This window comes from Rhododendron vialii, chromosome 3a, assembly GCF_030253575.1.
Source record: "Rhododendron vialii isolate Sample 1 chromosome 3a, ASM3025357v1".
In the NCBI taxonomy this organism is placed as follows: domain Eukaryota; kingdom Viridiplantae; phylum Streptophyta; class Magnoliopsida; order Ericales; family Ericaceae; genus Rhododendron; species Rhododendron vialii.
In genome coordinates this window covers 24,052,160-24,070,801 of record NC_080559.1, presented here as the reverse complement: position 1 = coordinate 24,070,801, position 18,642 = coordinate 24,052,160, and the positions used below count along the sequence as shown (strand labels likewise).

At 38.3% G+C, this 18,642-nt stretch overlaps 2 protein-coding genes and 1 long non-coding RNA gene across 6 annotated transcripts; 1 reads left to right on the top strand and 2 right to left on the bottom strand.

Moving 5' to 3' along the window:
- Window positions 1-1,537: 1,537 nt before the first annotated feature.
- On the bottom strand, window positions 1,538-3,082 carry LOC131320600 (uncharacterized). Its single transcript, XR_009198310.1, has 3 exons — window positions 2,859-3,082; window positions 2,595-2,774; window positions 1,538-1,928 (listed from the first exon to the last, which is right to left on the bottom strand). It is a non-coding gene; the product is annotated as an uncharacterized LOC131320600 (long non-coding RNA).
- A 47-nt stretch (window positions 3,083-3,129) lies between these two features.
- LOC131320599 (ATP-dependent 6-phosphofructokinase 3-like) lies at window positions 3,130-6,493 on the bottom strand. The gene is made up of 6 exons (XM_058351341.1): window positions 6,207-6,493; window positions 4,855-4,976; window positions 4,620-4,673; window positions 4,386-4,466; window positions 4,172-4,289; window positions 3,130-3,874 (listed from the first exon to the last, which is right to left on the bottom strand). Exons 2-6 carry the CDS (start codon window positions 4,915-4,917, stop codon window positions 3,669-3,671), a joined length of 522 nt encoding a protein of 173 aa, XP_058207324.1. The 5' UTR covers window positions 4,918-4,976; window positions 6,207-6,493; the 3' UTR covers window positions 3,130-3,668.
- A 556-nt stretch (window positions 6,494-7,049) lies between these two features.
- Window positions 7,050-16,803, top strand: LOC131320597 (DEAD-box ATP-dependent RNA helicase 18). Of its 4 annotated transcripts, none has more exons than XM_058351338.1 (12): window positions 7,057-7,467; window positions 9,695-9,931; window positions 10,565-10,825; window positions 10,928-11,007; window positions 11,117-11,222; window positions 11,346-11,459; window positions 12,948-13,046; window positions 13,160-13,249; window positions 15,046-15,152; window positions 15,237-15,380; window positions 15,892-16,162; window positions 16,236-16,803. In XM_058351338.1, the coding sequence occupies exons 1-12, from the start codon at window positions 7,189-7,191 to the stop codon at window positions 16,272-16,274; spliced, it is 1,827 nt and encodes a 608-aa protein (XP_058207321.1). In that variant the 5' UTR covers window positions 7,057-7,188; the 3' UTR covers window positions 16,275-16,803. The 4 variants fall into 4 exon arrangements, 3 of the variants coding, with proteins under 3 accessions (XP_058207323.1, XP_058207321.1, XP_058207322.1); XR_009198309.1 differs by having other exon boundaries at window positions 7,058-7,467; window positions 15,892-16,238; window positions 16,312-16,803; XM_058351339.1 differs by having other exon boundaries at window positions 7,058-7,467; window positions 15,892-16,803.
- The last annotated feature ends 1,839 nt before the right edge of the window (window positions 16,804-18,642 follow it).

The window sequence follows — 18,642 nt, the reverse complement described above, 5'->3', positions numbered from 1 at the left end:
CGAAAGAGTTTTGAAGCTGCTATTCAAATAACATAGCATTCAATCATTGTAGATATAACCAAACATATCATTCACGAAGGCTATTGGATTCTGTACATTCCATGACTATGAATGAGAATGCGATTGATTAGCCCATCTACCTGTGCATGTTCCAAAAATTCGTTTCTGCACTAAACTAACCATTGTCACACACTACTGATCTCCATAATCCAATGCAACTGCTACCAAAATATACTTCTACAAATAAGAGAAACAACAGGACATTCCAATCACACAAAAACTTCCACCTTCTAACAAGAAATCGAAATAATATAAACAGGTACATTGAATGTATATATCGAAAGTAAAACCGCTCCTTTATCTGCTCTCTGTAATTCTTCTATACATATCGCTTAGCAGCTACAACCTTTTGCTTAGTGGCATTTAAAGGAGTTTCATCAAATCTTGTTGCCTTTGAATCTTCTCTCGCATTGTTTGTAAATTTTTCTTCAAAGACGTATTTATCTTTTGAATGTAACTTGATAAACCACAACCATCTCCACCTTCGTTGACTCAATTTCTCTTCAAATTCAACCATCACACCAGTTATTTTATATTACTCTCTCAACAGTTCACATGACCAAGTATCGGTTCCAACAACCCAAAACTGAGAAGCATCGATGTGTCTGTAGCTCCAAAAGAATCCATTTTCATGTGCTCTGTTCATGAGTAAGACAATACAATTACCAAACCTTAATATGACTTGCAAAATTAATATCTTCACCCATCTTTACACCAAAGATTCATTAATTTATGTCCAACAACTTAGTATCACTACTTAATGGACTCCAACATGATTTCCAATACACCCATCTTTCAAAATTAATGCTTCCATCTATCCTTAGAGCAAAAAGAAGGGAGCCCTTTTTGGGATGTATGTTTGGCCTAGGGAGCCCAAAGGGATCCCTTTTTGGGATTTATGTTTGGCCCCGGGAGGCCATGCCTCTCACATTCACTAATATGTATTTTATCCTAAAACAAACGTACATTCTCCCAAAGTAGCACATGAAATAGCTGAAGTCCAGCCACGCACTCACCAATTTCATGTACAAATGAACAAGACAAGAAGCAAAGGTGAAGCTCAATATTTAGGAACAAAACAGATTAAAAGAGAATGATCTCTTATTATGAAAAAAACTCACCACATAGTCGGATTGTCCAGTTCTTTCTATCAGTTCACCACAATACTCAGCGCTCTGCACATAGGTTCAAGTAGAACTATAACTAATATTTCTGCATTTTTGTGGCTGCATACATACTGTTATTGATGGATTACTGTAAATGGTTGAAACTTTAAAATTACTCTCTTATGGACTCATTGAATTCTTATGGTAAATACATAATTTCTCACTGTTCAAACTAACCAATCCTCAATCTAGGAGTCCCATTTTTCCTTCTCCAATGGTCATGCCAAAACTCCACTCTAGTTGGATTTTCTCATTGTGCAAAGATACGCATTTCTTAAACTATTTAAAGGAAATAAGCAAATCATAAACTATTTAAAGGAAATAAGCAAATCACTTTTCAAACATACAATTTTACTTCTACTCGATTCAGGGCATTTGAATTCCCAACTAAATCTGTTCGGATGACCAAATTGAAACTTCCAAAGAAAGTTTATCTCATGCACAAACACAATCAGAATTTTGCATCCCATTTACCATTTCCTCACTCTGTGTAGCCTTTAGTAGTATATACAATTAGAAAGTAAGTAAAAAATAAGAGATTTTTACTTTTACCTAATGGCATCAGGAGGTATGCCCAAAACACCGCGATTGATGAGAACTGCCAGCAGAGAGACGCTACCCACATGGATTGGCAAGCTCCGCACAGCGTCGTTGTTTCTTGATACCAAGTCAGCCACCCATTCCCTTCTCGGCTTCTGTCCCCTGTAAAAGCTAAACATTATATCTCTTATGCTATTAGAAGGCGCTGAAGGTAAAGCTCTTACCCTGCAAATAGCTGCTGGTGCAGAATGCCAACGCAGAAATTTCAGTGACTCTGATCCTCTTCATACCACAAGGCGAAACACCAACACTAACTTAAGAGAGAAACAAAATTTTGCCAGTTGCTAACTTTCCTTTTCTAAGACCTCCGACAATTACAAAGTAAAGTCATAAGGGTATACTCATGCGTATAATCTCATGGAAGATATTAGGGAAATAAGGAATACGAATACGAAGACACAATCTATACATGGTTAGGAAGGATGCAGGAATGTGAAGCCATGAAACTTAGCGTGAAAACCTATAACTCAATGCAACAGCAATAACGAAATTGTTGTTTCTGCTTGTAATATAGTTCTGAACACGTTCTATGAAGATTGCCATAAGCCTTACATAGCACAGATTGCTTTCACGAGTTTTATAGAAGTTCAAAGAATTAGCTTATTAGTTTTATCCTCAGACAACACGGCTTCATTTTCTGGAACATAAAATCTAATGTGTTGTCCCTTTATTAATGATCTAAAAAAGAAGGCAAAGAACAAGCTTATGTGTTGTCCCTTTATTAATGAAAAAAACAAATTCAGTAGTACTAAAAGGTCAAAACCACACATTTTCATGCATTTCTTTGGCCTTCCCCTTCATTTTTTTATAGAAGCTTTCAAGGACATTTGATGATTGTTAAGACCATGAATGATCTGGGTTCGTTCTTTTAACTTTAGCTTCTACATCCTGAACAAGTGGTAGTTCCTTTTCTCTTAATTCATTCTGCTCAACAATCTCTGCATTTAGCTGCAAAACAGATGAATATGTGATCACATATAAACTTTAATCATCTACTGAATTAAATTGAACAGTTTCAATCCTTCTAGATACCTGTGAAAACCTGCTCTCAAACTGTTGCTATTTCTCATCAAGAAGGGTTAGATCTTCTACCATTGGTGTCAGAAGAATCATTTCTGTGTCTCTGCAAACATTAAATACAATAATGACACTAAAAACGAAAGAAATGCTGAGAAATTTCATGATGTCCTTTCTTTCTAAAGACGCAACCATCGTCTACAAGCGAACACGTGATTTCTAAAAAAAAGAAGCAATCCTAGCCGTACATTCTCACGTGAAACTGAAGCTAAATAAGTACCTTGATGTTAAGGCTTCAAAACATGAAATCAATCACTGCAAAAATTGGGACAATGACAGAAAACAAGAGCCATCACCCAAAGGAATATATATAAAAAATCAAATGCAATAAACTGACTACAAAATGTTACCAAATGTGTTTCAATTGATAAACACATGTTACCTTGATAGCTTTGATAGTCAAGTAGTGATTGCTACATATTTAATAAATATGTAGCAGCGACTCCAGATTCCATAAAATGATAGTAATGTTTTGATAGCAATCACTACTTGCATAGGTTGTATAAATTTCATATACATAAGTATGCGATATTTCAGATTATAGAAGGCCTAATGGAATTAGGCTACACGTCATTGATTACAAAAGGCGTAACAAAATTAGGTTGCACAAGTTTGTTTCATATACATAAGTAGCTGGGATTTATGACTAATATCTAACTCTCCTTTTAAAAAGAACAAGTCGGATAAAATTGATCGCTTGCCAATTTTTCCAATTTTATTTTTCACTAAGTTGATGTTTCAGTAGAATGTAAGACTACCAATTAGTCAGAAATTATGCATACTTGGTGCCTCCAACTCCTTTTGTTGTCCTGCACCTTTGGCTATGACAATAACCGTATGTCTGTTTTCCTTAAGTCTTTTCTCTATGTAGTCAAAAGGTCCGCCTGGTGCTTCGAGATGTAAGGGCAACTCTAGAATCAAGCAACAGTCAACATCTCGACTGGCTAGAGTAGTATACATTGCAATATACCCTGTCACGCCAAAGTCAAATGTAAAGAGTAGCACCAAGATACTAATTGTTATGGATTAACAGAACAGGTCAACAATGATTTTGTCTTCGATCCAAAGACCAAGAACAGAAGGGAAAAATGCATAAATATGATATCATACACAACACCACCATTTCATCCAGTCATGAAGCAATCTTTGATTCCGACGACGTAGCGTTCGAAGCTAATTATCGATTCAAGGATTTTAGGACTAAGGGGCAGAGAGTAAAAATTCAAGGCATTAGCCTACTTAGAGAAAAGGTTTTACTGTGAATTTACCACTGTAGCGACTCATTAACTTCATAAGGCCAAGTCCATTTTCAATACTATCAAATTCAACGTGTGCTGTAATTTTGGCACGTTGAGCCTCCTCAATGGCACTATCAAAGCCAAAGGACTTGTCAATTACTCGTAGTAACCAAACAAAAGTCAAGCAAATAAATTGGGAATGGATTTGATATTCTGTAGCATAATCCATTATGTTTATGGCTACCAGAAGAATTACCGGAATGTAATTATCAATTGTTTTAGGCATTCCAGCAACTGCAAATTTAAGACCGTGCCTTCTGATTTCCTGCATAACAACGAATAAGAATGCTTTAAAAATTTATGACAAGTAGCTCTACAGTTAACAACTACAACCATGAGACTTAAAACTCCCAAGAATGCAAAAATCAAGGGCTAATTCCTGTAAAATGCAATACATTAAAAGTGACTACAAATATACCTCATTGATCACTGATACCACTCTCTGAGTACCGTCTCTTCCAATAATGTAAACCTAATATATATATATATATATATATATATATATATATATATATATATATATATATTTATAATCATACATTCGTATATGCAACAGGATAAATTGCCTAAGTAATAGAAAAGTGCATTAACATACACGCTGACCAATAGGTAATACACTTGAACCTGCAAAGAGCATGTTGATATCTTCTTACCTGATTCATACCCTGGTCTTGAATGCTGTCAACTAATAATTTTGTTTTTTGAGCCCCAGGCATATGGTGGTTGGAATTTTTCAATCTTTGTCCATAAGTATGATCCTCATTTCAACATAAGCCTGCAATAACCAAAATGAGAACAGAAGTCAAATTAGAAATTAGGCGCATTGTCCTTATATAACATACATTGGGCACTGAGCTTTCAGCATGCACATTTGATATCAAATTGTAGTCAAGTCTATAAAATGTCACTCCCAAAATCTCGACAGAGATAAGGAGTTAGGTCAATGATCAAACAAAACACTTCTTTATTTATGAACTAATCTCTCTTGTAGCAAATTTTCAACAAAGGTTAACAGGACATAGATAAGGAGTAATCTATATGAAGAATCCTTACAGTTTTCATACTTGGGGAAAAAATTCCCAGGTATTGGATTCTGGCATCTCCCAAAATGTGCCAACTTGATTCAGCTTTGGGGAAAAGTATTTTAAGAAAAAAACTGCATAAAACTTGTTCTAAGATATGCATCAACAACTTTCAGTCCACATTGAATTCAAGTAATTTGTCCAGATGGCCCAATTATCTGTATCACAATTATTCGGGCTAACATTTGCCCTCAAAGTTATTGAAGGAGGGCTTCAGATTCAAGATAAGAGCAAGTAGCAGACAAGTCAACGCAAAGAAAATTGAGTTGATTCTGAAGCAGATTACTCATGCCAAAAAATAGTTCCACGAAAACAAGGTATAATAGTACCTCCAATGATTCTCTATTTGTCGAAAATGGGGACCAAAGCTTCTCAACCTTGGTAAAGGCAATACACCCAATACTCTATCCTTGCTTGAACACATACACATATATATACATGCACAATAGTCCAAAACCAAACCGCAGAACGGGAAACCCAAAAGGATACCAAGCGTGAGTTTGGATTAAGCAAATAATTTTTTCCCCCCTCTTTGATTTTTTCTGTGAATTCATTTATTTTTTGGTCATTTGTTCCCCGTTTATTTATTGGCCTTTTTTCCCGTCAAAATCTAACAAATGCAAGATCTTTCCAAATATAAAGACCAAGAACAGGCTACCATTTCAGTTACGAAGCCAAATCGACAGCAAAGACCCTAACATGGGTTCATATGCATAGGCGACACCATGGCTAAGTAAAGAGCACAACAACCGGACAAAGAAAACCACAGCAAAGACCCACCCAATCGACGGAGCGCACGCATCCCAACCACAAACAACAGCCCAAATGCACCAACCACAAACGCCCTTAAACACCCACACCGAATTCGTGGGAGCGTAAAAGAAGGCAACAAAAACCTAAACCACAGATCCCAAAACACTCACCTTCGAGACGACCTGACGACGATCCACGCAACAGAAGAAGAAGAGGAGAGGAGAGAAATCAGTAGCAGAAACCAACCATAACCCACCTCTAGGGCACAACATCTACCAGCAGCGTACCAAAGAAAAAAGAAAGAAAGCTGAAATAGCAACGCATGAGATCCATCCCAAATCCCGCAGCAGCTTCGGATGGCAACAGCTGGACACAGGTTAGGCTGAGCGGAATGACCAAACCACCCACGACCTAACCACGCAGACGACAAGTTGCGAAGGGCCCAACTGGAACTTGGCATGCCTTGGGCAATTGGTAAAATGGCAGAAATTGAAGGACAAAATCGTCCCAAATTGAAAAATGGCATCCCCAATCCGGTTCTTATTATTTAGGAGGATGGAGATGGAGATGGAGATGGAGATGGAGATGGATAATCTTCCAGACTTCCCGTAAGACCTTCTACTCACTTTCAATCGTCGCTCTGATCAAATTTCAATACTAAGCAGATTCTCAAGTGCATATTCCGTGACGGAAATTAAGTAGCGGATCGACTCACCAATATGAATGTCAACCAAGAGAAAAAGATGGTTTCGCACGTCATTCCGCCAAACGAGATCATTCCGCTATTTTAAGGCAGACATACGGAGCTCGCTTATGAGTGTTTCTAGTTTTGTTTTTCCAGTGTACCAAAAAAAAGGGAAATTGATGGCCCAAAACGTGTTTTGATAATTAATACCCGTAAAAAATATACTGAGAATATTTATTAATACTAAAAATATCCTTAGCGGATATTAATTATTAAAACACGCCTATTGCTGTCATTTTCCCAAAAAAAAAAAAAAATACTCCTACTCCACTGGGCAGATGGGCTTGGGCCGCTTGGCCAATTCACCTAGTTGGACGCAAAAGGACCAAAACACCTAAATAAACCTCTTTCAAATCGCATACAAACAAAAACGGCGGCGGCACCGGGGCAGTTAAGCGGCCGAAGACATGGCGTCGACGACGTACCCTCCCAATTCCGACAACAGGGCCTTAACCGAAACTCGCTTCTCCGACCTCAAGCCACCACTCTCCGAGCCGATCCTCGAGGCCCTAACCCGCTCCGGCTTCGACTTCTGCACCCCGGTCCAGGCCGCTACCATCCCCTTGCTATGCAGCTTCAAGGACGTCGCCGTCGACGCCGCCACCGGTTCGGGAAAAACCCTAGCCTTCGTCGTCCCACTCGTCGAGATCCTCCGCCGCTGCTCCACTCTCCCCAAGCCCCACCAGGTCAGCTGGGCTTCTCCATTTTGACTTATATGTAATTAAGTTAGATAGTGGCACTCGTCATGGAATTTAATCACATTCGGATTGATATCGTTTATGTGGTGGAATTGGTAGGTGGAGATATTTCACTGTCTAGTTATATGATTGAGAAATCCTATGGTGACCACATTTTGGGTACCATGTGATTGTGTCACCACTGCGTTGGTAGAGTAGATGGTCACCAAAGTATGATTAATGGAGTGAAAATGCGCAGAACATATGCGTAAGTTTAAAGACAAATCTTTTGGTTGTTTGTAGTTCACTATGGTCTTTATTTTTGCATTTTTGGCCATTAATTTGGGCCAGTTTCTCTTGGCGATGTCTGTGTGTTAGCAAATAAGGTCATATTTTATTTTTTTTAGAGTAAGAACTTCATTGATAATAAAGATTACAACCTTGTGTGCATCTAATACAACTAAAAAAAGATGTATTGCACACAAGTGAGACAAATAGCACATCCAAATCAAATGAAGGATATATGTCCAGGCAATAAAATGATCAGACAGTCAGATGTCGGAGTAGCGCATGCAACTTGCCGATGTACATATATCGCGGCAGTTCCACAATTGACGAAGCTTCCTATAGAGATTGACCGACACCAACCAAACGACTCTAGCACTCCTGTCGGAAGCACTATGTGCATGGAAAACACCTCATGCAACATCTAGATGGCCAAGAAACCAACTACAACGCAGAAATCAATAGAGAAAATGCAGAAAAAGAAAAGCAACCATGGTTAAAAAGGACTTGTTGGCGGTGTTTTAATTACCACTTAATTTATATACAACTTGTTCCGGAACAACTAGAAAACATTTTACTTTCGAGAAATTGTGCTTAGCAACCACGTTTTTAATCTCATGGTTTGAAGAAGTAGTCTGCCAGTTTAAGTTTTGGTAATATTTGAACCAGTCTTTGGGAAAATGTGGGTTTTCAATCGTTTTTTTATTGTTAACTGCATTTGTGGGTTGAATTCGAGTGTTAAGCTTCAGGAATAAGTTAAGAAGCATCCCTCGAAATTCCATGAAGTTTTCTGAAAAAACGTTGTAAGATAAAGGTGTTAAGAAATGCATTCAGATGCCTCCACGAAACACAGCTTGAGTAGAGTGATTATTTGCTGTTGTCTTCTATGTGGTTGGAGTCTCAATAGGATTCTGAAGGTTGATTTTTTGTTGAGGGATTACATGTGGATTCAAAGTACGTGGAGATAATGATATTGCAATGAATTGGTTGCCACTGCCACCTAACAGATCTGTGCACCAGCACCCGCATCATTAAGTAGTATTGTAGTTACTGCCCTAAATGTGATGATAAAAAACATAGTGCCAGGACTAATACTCACGCTCACTTTTAATAGTGTACTTTTTTGTTTCATTTTTCTTAAGAAAACTGAAGCGGCTGCACAATTATGAAATTGAATGCAGTAAGACTGTTAGAGAAAGGTCCGCCCACCTCTAATTCAAGCTTACCACCCTAGTCGGGCAGGGCCTGCCTTATGCATTTTGGGACCCTAGGTCAACTAACAATATGGGGCCTATTTACTTTTAACAGAAAAGTAGACCATACAATAAAGACTAGTTTAATAGGTAAAACAAGTACATTATGTGTATAAAAGAATACTTTCAGAAAATTTGAAGCTATAAATATGAGAAATAAGTTTTGGAGATCAGGATATGATTTATTGAAAATTTTCTTTATGTGAACGATGTTCGCAACTTTATTGCAAGTTAACACTTTGTCCCAGCGGTTAGAATGCAGTATTTTCTTTCACTCGTAGGTCATGAGTTCGAGTTGTGGCCAGGTGACCAGTATAACATGGTTCACGAAAATGATGTTATGCAGATGGATTGAAGTCAGCTGTGGCAACCCCCCCCACCCCCCCCCCCCCCCCCCCCCCCCCCCCCCCCCAACCCAACCACTGAACCGCGCGACTAGATGACTTACGAATTCACATACACAATATATGTACACTTGTACATAATGGGGGCCCCTTTCTTGGGCTGGTTTTGGGGGCCCTAGGCAATGGTCTCTTGGGCCTTGCCCCCGGGCCGGGCCGGGCCTGTGGGATTTCAAGCCCATGCGAAAACTTTTTCTTTTGTTTGTATTATTCAAGTAATTACTCCCATTATGCAAGAGTATTTAGCATTGCTTGTTTGCATTGTTTTTTGTTGTCTCACCTTTGGCATTCCAACAGGTAATGGGTATAGTAATATCCCCCACCAGAGAACTGTCGTCACAGATATACCATGTTGCCCAACCTTTCATTTCTACATTATCACATGTTAAGTCAATACTTCTTGTGGGGGGAGGAGATGTAAAATCAGATACGAAGAAAATAGAGGAGGAAGGAGCAAATATATTGATTGGCACACCTGGAAGACTGCATGACATAATGGAGCGGATGGATATTTTGGACTTCAGAAACCTTGAGGTTTGTCACTGTGCATGCATTGTGATTGATTCAATCATTAGTTTCTTTGAATGTTCTTGAATGACTTTTATAGGATACGTTATCTAAGGCAAGGTGCGTGTTCTGTTAATTGTCTTATGCTGCAAACAAATGGTGCTAACCTCCACTTACGTTCTTGGTACATCACAAAGTATTCTGATTTCTGAATTGTATCTTTTTAATTAACTATCTTCCTTGCCACATGTCGTGTTTTCTCCTTCTCTTCTTCAGTATTTGGAACAACTTGACTGGAAAGTTTTGTTGAATTTGTTAGTGTTATTAATGAAATTTTACTTTATTTGCTGTTCAAAAAAAGAATTTGTTGGTGTTATAGTATGCACTCTGTTCCCCATATTATATGGAAAGGGTTATACAGACTGACTGGGAAAAGGCTGCAATGAAAGTGTGCCTGGGGTGATTATTGATTATAATGACCAGTAAGGCAACCAATGCCTTGGAAGAATGGATTTGAAGTTACTCATAGTTAGTATGCCTGTACTTCAGGAAGATTTAAACTTGTGCCATAAAAAGACATTGGTAATGGATTCACTACATTTACCTTGCTACGCCATAGTAAAAATTGTGGTTTATGAATAATCGCTGCTGGTTGTACAGGTTTTGATCTTAGATGAGGCTGATAGGTTATTGGATATGGGATTCCAGAAGCAGATAAATTCCATTATTACTCGATTACCAAAGCTTAGAAGAACTGGTCTTTTTTCAGCTACTCAGACGGAGGCAGTTGAAGAGCTATCCAAGGCAGGATTGAGGAATCCTGTGAGGGTTGAAGTTCGATCAGAAGCAAAATCATGTAATGAATCATCATCCACACAACAGTTAGTCTCTTCGAAAACGCCTTCTGGTCTTCATCTTGAGGTATGTGTCTGTTTTTTAAGTTGATATACCTTTGTTAGTTGGACATTTCACTTCGTGTTAGATGTACTGCCTGTGATTGTGATTTGCTGTTTCATTTTGCAGTATCTTCAATGTGAAGCAGATAAGAAGCCATCACAACTTGTGGATCTCCTTGTTGAGAACAAGCCAAAAAAAGTTATAGTGTGAGTTGAATTTATGACTTTTTTTGGAAGATGGCTGACATAATTTGTTTAAGGCCACGGGAGCACAATTTTTTTGATCTCTCTAGAATGATTTGCTTTTATGCTGCAGCTATTTCATGACTTGCGCTTGTGTTGATTATTGGGGAATTGTCCTTCAACGGCTTGCTGCTCTAAAGGGTTTTTCTATAATACCTCTTCATGGGAAGATGAAGCAGGTACCTTTCCTGCTTTCCGTAGATTGTCATGTTAGGACACATGATTTAGCACTTTATGGCTGTTGTTATTGCACAATAACCCGACTGATTCTACAGCCTCTCGTTACTTATTGTGTCTACTAGACTGCGAGGGAGAAAGCATTAGCTTCATTTACATCTCTTTCGAGTGGCATTCTTCTCTGTACTGATGTTGCAGCTCGTGGACTCGACATTCCTGGTGTTGATTGTATAATACAGGTAGCTTTGTGCCTTTGTTATTATTGAATACACCTTTTGTCCCTTGTGAAGACTTATGATTTGGTTGACTATTTGCTCTGTGGATGTGGGAATTTACTGTGGAGAGTATTGAGCTTTGTGGTTTAGCCTTTAGTTACTTTGTGAGTTAGTTACTTTGTGAGTTAAAGAAATTATTTCGGTTTCCTAGCCGGTCAACTTTTTAGTATTGGTGCCGTATAAATAAGTGATCTACCAACATTCTTGTTGGCAGTATCACATTCACATGTTAAAGCAACTGGTCACATTCTAGATACTGAAATCACTTATGGCTGGACAGTACCATTTATCTTTTTCGTTTTGGTTTTTGAGTTTTTTAAGTGTTAGATGGGCCTAATGCACTCTTTTTTGATTCAATGTGAAATCCTTACCCTTTTTTGTGATTCAGTGGATGATGAGGTCTTACATATATTGTCATTATGTCTTACCGTGTTCTCATTAGCTATCTGAAAAGCCCCTGAGAAATAGTATTAGGCATGGCACAACTTGCTTGAGATATGATCAAAAGGATTCGTGGAGCTTAAACTAATATTATTTGCAATATGCTTTAGTTGCTAGTTGAACTGACTTATCAAGTGTTAAATACATCAGGTAGACTTCGATTCAAAGCCCATGGGAACTTCAAAATAGTTCTTGGATCCATAGCTTGTCTCCTGAGTCTGAGACTAATGTCGTGCTCTACGAACTTGGCGGTTGTGAGCATGTGTTTTGGTGCCTGATGAATGCAAATTTGTTTCTTCGTATTTCAAGTATCTTTCATGAGTGGTCCGTGATAGTTTGCATTTACCCGTTGGAGATTAGAATAATTTCAAGTGCAATCATTAGTTTTAGGATTGTGTGGTCACCTCTTTGATAATTAATTTCATCCTCATAATTCATGGTAGTTACACTAGTTCATGATGACTTTGATATAGTGTAGACGTGTACTTACTGATAATATACATTATACAGTATTCATGTTTTTTGAATGTTTAATTTGCCCCTTGGTCAATTCAGCCTTTAGTTGGGCAAACTTCCTTTCTTTAAGCTTCATGAATTGACCATTTGACCTAAATGGAACCGGGTACAGCAAATCCTTACCATTATTCTGCTTTGGGTATTTGATGCAACTACCTACTAAATTATGGGAATTCCATGGCTAATGGGGTTTACCATATAAGTTGATTGTCATATTCCGGTTTTCTTTTCCCACGTAACTTTAGCAATTAGTATGCAGCTTATGCTTAGACTGTCAAACATTTTTCATTTGGCTTCTTGAACCTGTGCGAAGATTTTGTGCTTCCTGTTGGTTTCTGGTATGTAACTTGTAGGAGTAATATTTAATAGCTTATGTTATGCCTTTAAATGACAATAGAGTTTTGTTGTTGGCACTTGACATATTATCGCATTGGGGGAGGGAGAGAAAATCAATTATGTAATCTGAGAAAGGATTTTTGTACTCTGGTAATGCAGTATGACCCCCCTCAGGATCCAAATGTATTTGTTCACAGAGTCGGCCGAACTGCCAGGATGGGACGCCGAGGGAGTTCTATCGTCTTTCTATTACCTAAGGTTATTATAACTTATTCTTGTCAGTGGTGTTCATATTAATTCCTTCTTTTGCAGACTATAATGACCTTTTTATTTACTTATAATCCGTTTATGTTGGGCATGTATGCATATAGGAGGAAGCGTATATAGAATTTCTGCATATACGAAGGGTACCACTTGAAGAGAAAAAATGCTCCGATAATGCTCCTGATGTTGTTCCCGATGTAAGTATCTTTACTTTTTCTTCTTTTTCCTCTTTTAAGTTTGAATTTTTTTTTTCTATCCCTTAGGGTTTATTTTGTTCCATTAACTTGCTTAGTTTTCAACAGTCTTGCTATAAAATGCCCACCGGGAGGTCACTTATGAGAGAGTAAAATAGGTTTCTTAAATTGACGGAAGGGTACATGTCTCCTCTCTGACATCTTTTATGTCCACTTTCAAACTCAGTCTCATTGTACATTTTTTTTTCACTTTTTTTGAAGTTCCCATTTTAACCTTCATGTTTTTCCTGCCCTTTAACAAAATCCTTTTTGTCTCTCTGTTGTCAACAATAGTAGAAACCCATTCCTCCTCTCTCATCAACTACGGAAAGCCCTATCATCTCTACAAGAACCCAGCTCTGAAGCCCCGATCTACTTTCCCAAAGCCCTATTCCCAAACCGTCAAATTTTTTTTTTTAACACCAAAAATTTTTTTTAAAAGAAAAGCTCTACATTGGTCTCAAATCTTCGCTATATCTGTTCACATACCATAATGTGTATTGCTGAAGATGAAAAGAATAGTTTGAGAACACTAATAAAATGGATTCCCAAATTTTGCAACAGCTGGCCTCCACAGTTCTAATATACTTGAATCAGCACCGAATCGCACACAACTGTTGATTAATGCATCTCTCTAGTCTCTGTATATCATGTCTCATATTCTTCAAACTCTTCTTCAAAATAAGGAATCGAAGGTCTAAATTGATTTACCAACTAAAAAACAAGGCAACAGTACAATCAGATCGTTCTCTGATCTTTGTTTTACGACATTGGAGTTGATGACAGCAACAATGGAAGAATGAGAAGGCCGTTGCTGAACAAACGCTCAAAAGTCAAAACAATACAAGCAGCCAACGATGAACAACCAATCACCGAACCAATTGAACCAACATCTTGCCTTCGGATATATCAGTTAAGAAAATAAACCATGCAAATTTGATTATGAGGGTTGGAAAGCAAGGATCTAGATCTAGAAAAGGAGAACAGCATGAATAATCTATGGAGAAACAAAACAGGGGGAGTAAAACCCATCTTGGTTGAGCTCCGTGTGAAAGAGCTCAAGAAATCATGGGGTGAGAATCATTTTACCACTGTTTCACACATCCAACTGCAGCTGAGGCTCAGACCCATAAATTGCAGAGTTCAATCAGAAAGAAGGTGAACTTGAATTGCTATTTTTCGTATTCGAGGTGAATATGACGCATACTTGATGGGGAAAGTTGAAATCGCCTGAGAAATAGATGCAGGGCTGCCAGAAAGAGCTTCTGCCAGAGACGAGGAACAACAACTTGGCGGTGGGGAGTTGTTAATGGCGCGGAGGGAGGGAGGGAGGCGTGGGGTTAGTTTTATCACCTACAGTCATTTCATTTATATCTGGCAGTGCATTGAAGAAAACGCTGAATTAGTTGTGACCAACGCGCGTGATACTCCCTATTGAACGTCCTCTGGGCTGTCATTATCTTTTGCCATTTAAGCCTTTTAGATCGCATTGTGCTATAAAGTTGCTGGTAAATTACGTGCTCAACTATTAAAGTATCTTTTTTGTGGACTCCTTCACTAATGGCTAATGCCCTCTTCAATCTACTGAAAAAGGGGTTCCTTTTATTCGGAGGAGCAAAGAGGAAACCACCTCTAACATACATTACCAGAAAGACAATTGACACTGAATGATTACTTGTCTAGACCCCTGGATTCAAACCTATTGAAGTACATTATTGAGTTTTACCTATTACATTAAGTGGTCAAATTAAATGTTTCAGATACGATCTGCTGCAAAAAAGGACCGTAATGTCATGGAGAAAGGTCTCAGAGCATTTGTTTCTTACATCCGTGCTTACAAAGAACATCACTGCTCTTATATTTTCAGGTATTTGCAGGATTTCTTCTTGTACTTGAGTTGTCATGTTGTGTTGCAGCTTTGTATTTTATCCGTCTGTCCTATTGTGTTCAGTTGGAAAGAACTTGAGATAGGGAAGCTGGGCATGGGTTTTGGCTTATTGCAGCTTCCATCAATGTCTGAGGTGAAGAACCACTCACTTTCAGCTGTGGGCTTTACTCCTGTTGAAGATATCAACTTGGAGGAGATCAAGTTCAAGTGAGGACTCTTCTTACTTTTGGATTCTTTGCTTTGGAGTTTGGATATATAGAAGTTAGTGACTGCTAAACCCCTAACGATAGGCTAAGTGGGAACCGCTGTAGAGGTTAGGCAGTCCCATTTGTTAGGACATTGGAGATTTCCTTAATTTCATAAATGTTTCTCTTCCGGAGCTGTTAAAGTTTGGAAACAGTTAAGAAGCCTTTTGCCTGTCCCTTACTTTTCTGGAAAACAACACATAGAAGTAGAAGGGACTTGTTGCCTTGGGTTTATTGTTAAAAGATGTTTGCTTACTTTGTGTGCGAAATTGGTTAGAAGAAAACTGACCCAAATGGTGTCTTTTCTGTCACCCCGTCTGAGCTTCGGAAAGAGAACAGTAGATGTCATGGCACAACCATCAACCTAGTGAATTTCAATGCAGCTATTGTGGCCTAAATGCGCATTCAAGTATGTCACCATGCTCGTTTCAGTTGTAGTGTTGCATACTAACTGATACTACCCTTCCATTTAGGGATAAATCTCGGGAGAAACAGAGGAAAAAGAACTTGCAAGCAAAGAAGGCAGCGTTGCAACAAGAACCACTGAAACCGCAGAAGCCCAAAACAACTGCAAACTCTGCTGCAGCCACTGTTCTGAGGAAAAAGACAGCAAAGCAGAGACGCACAGTCCAGTCAATGGAAGATGAAGATGAAATGGCGCGAGAATACCGCTTGCTCAAAAAGTTAAAGAAGGGAGTAATAGATGAGAATGAGTTTGCAAAATTAACCGGAACTGAAGATTTGGTTTGAATACATAATTTATGCGACTTTAAGGACTACTGAGATTACTAAGTGAGATTGCGAAGCTCCAGGAGAGGAGGCGAGACATAATTTATGCGACTGTAAGGACTACTGAGATTACAAAGTGAGACTGCGAAGCTCCAGGAGAGGAGGCGAGAAGCAGATGCATAAACATATTGGTTTGGAAACTTCTGGCAATTAATGAGGCATGAAGAAAATTTTGGCAAGCAGATGCATAAACATATTGGTTTGGAAACTTCTGGCAATTAATGAGGCATGAAGAAAATTTTGGCAAGAAGTAGCGGCAAATACCGCAAAAGAATGTCAAGAATTACCTTTTCTATTTACTAGGCGATAGATGCCCTTCACCTCCTGTTCCTCCTGTTAGAAATGATAGTGTTCGTTTTCAAATATTGGGGTATCTGTGTTTTTATGAAATTTGATATCCAAATAGAATGTGGATTACACTAAAGCTTTGTTTTCCAGTAACTTAATTATGTCTGTACCCTTGTAATGTTGCTAGAAAGAAAGGCTTGTGAGATAGCAAGGTTTGAAAATTGAAATTGTGAACTTTTGACGTCTTTAGTCAGGATCAAAGTATTACCGTAACTATGCTGTTCACATTTTTTTTTTGGGTCTTGTTAGAGAATGTCTCGTTGCATTTGTAGTCATGTGTTCAATTTGCGGCTAAATTGCATCTCTCTGTCTCTCACACACGCACGCACAGATTTCTCCCTCCATGGGTGTGTGAAGGCAGGGGCGAGGCTCCACATGGTGCTGAGGGGTTCAAGCGAATCTCCTGAACTTGAAAAATACACTAAAACTTCATATTTCTTACATATAATTTAATTTTTCTTTCATACTTCTTCATATTGTTGGAACTAAATTGTTCATAAGCAGTCAAAGTAAATAAACTTCACTTAAATTCGTATGAGTATCTAGAAAATATAACTCAACAAAATAAAATAAATTAAGCACAATTTATTGTCAATCGGAATAAAAAAAATTCATTTTATATAGAACTTTGTATACAAAAAATTTCGTTATGTTTTTCGTCCTGGAACTGCCACTGGTACATTGTGTAAGATATATACCCGCTACATAGGAAACTTTCACTTGAGAGAACCCGGGATTCCTATTGTCCCCTAAGGCCATCTGAACCGTTCGTGCTCTGCAACAAATGGCTCAGATTTCATCTCAACCGAAGAGATCTCGATCGTCCACCGAAATGAAATCTGAGTCGTTCGTTGTCGAGCACGAATGGCTCGGATGGGGACAACACACATGTTGTTCCTTGCGGATAACAGCCCGGGATTCTTGTTGTCCGCAAGGGACCCCGTCCGGATCGTCCGTGCTCAGCAACAGACAGTTCAGATTTCATCTCGGTAAAAAGTTATTCGTTTAGGAATAAAGTAAAGAATAAGGAAAGTGATTCGTTAAGGAATAAAGGGCAGACTGAAGACTTACGCTTGTATTATTCTTGAGTAGCAAAGGTGGAGGATCAATAAAGGTGGAGGAAAATGGAGAAGTATGAGAGAGAGTAGAGGGACCCAACACAAGCATATTATTGGGAAACTTTATTTTTGCTACTGCTGCGGACTTGAAATTTTCAGTCTTTACTTCGACTTTTGCTGCTCTTTTCCTTTTGATAGTAATAATTGAATCCCAAAAATCAATGTATAATTACGGAGAAAATAATTTTTTCATCATTGATCCTTCCATGATTAATATCCATCTTAAAATATCCCTATTTTAGATGGAAAGAAATGCAAAATCAATTATTTGGCTTCATTGTACTTCAACAGTACGGAGTATCTAATCCTCTCGTCCAAGACAAGCCGAAAACAAGGATTTCTTCGATCAAAGGTATAAGTAATAACCAAGCGGAATGGAGTGTAATTGACCTTCCTTACATACTCATATGCACATTGGCAGAGTTCGATCCTCGTAAGCCTCGTCTCCCTCCCCCAAATTTCCTAGGATATTGTAGATTAGGATTAACGAATGATAAAAAAAAAAAAAAGGTACATGTAATAAGGAAATATACCTATAAATTTATTAATTCAAATAAATTGACTTTTTAATAGGCCAAACAGGCCTTGCTTTGATAAACTATTAGAGCATATTCCGCCTTGACCCATGTTTTTAGCTAAAATGAACTTTTGATTAAAAGCACCATTTGAGTATATCTTCCCAAGTGCTAAACTCTCGTCTTTACTCAAATTTGTTGTTTTTATGTTTTCCTTCCAAGATATGGGTCAAATGGCACATTTATAAACAATAAAAAAGTGAAAGCTGAAGAGAACTGTCAGAGAAAAAAAAGGTATATGAATTTTGATTTTCCGTCATTTGAGTAAAAAAAAAAAGGGTACCCTCTAAATGGGTAGACAAAAAAGTACACGGCATCGCACATAGGGCTATAAACGAGCTAAGTCGAGCTTTGTCGAGCTTGAGTTCGGCTCGAGCTTTAACAAGCCGAGCTC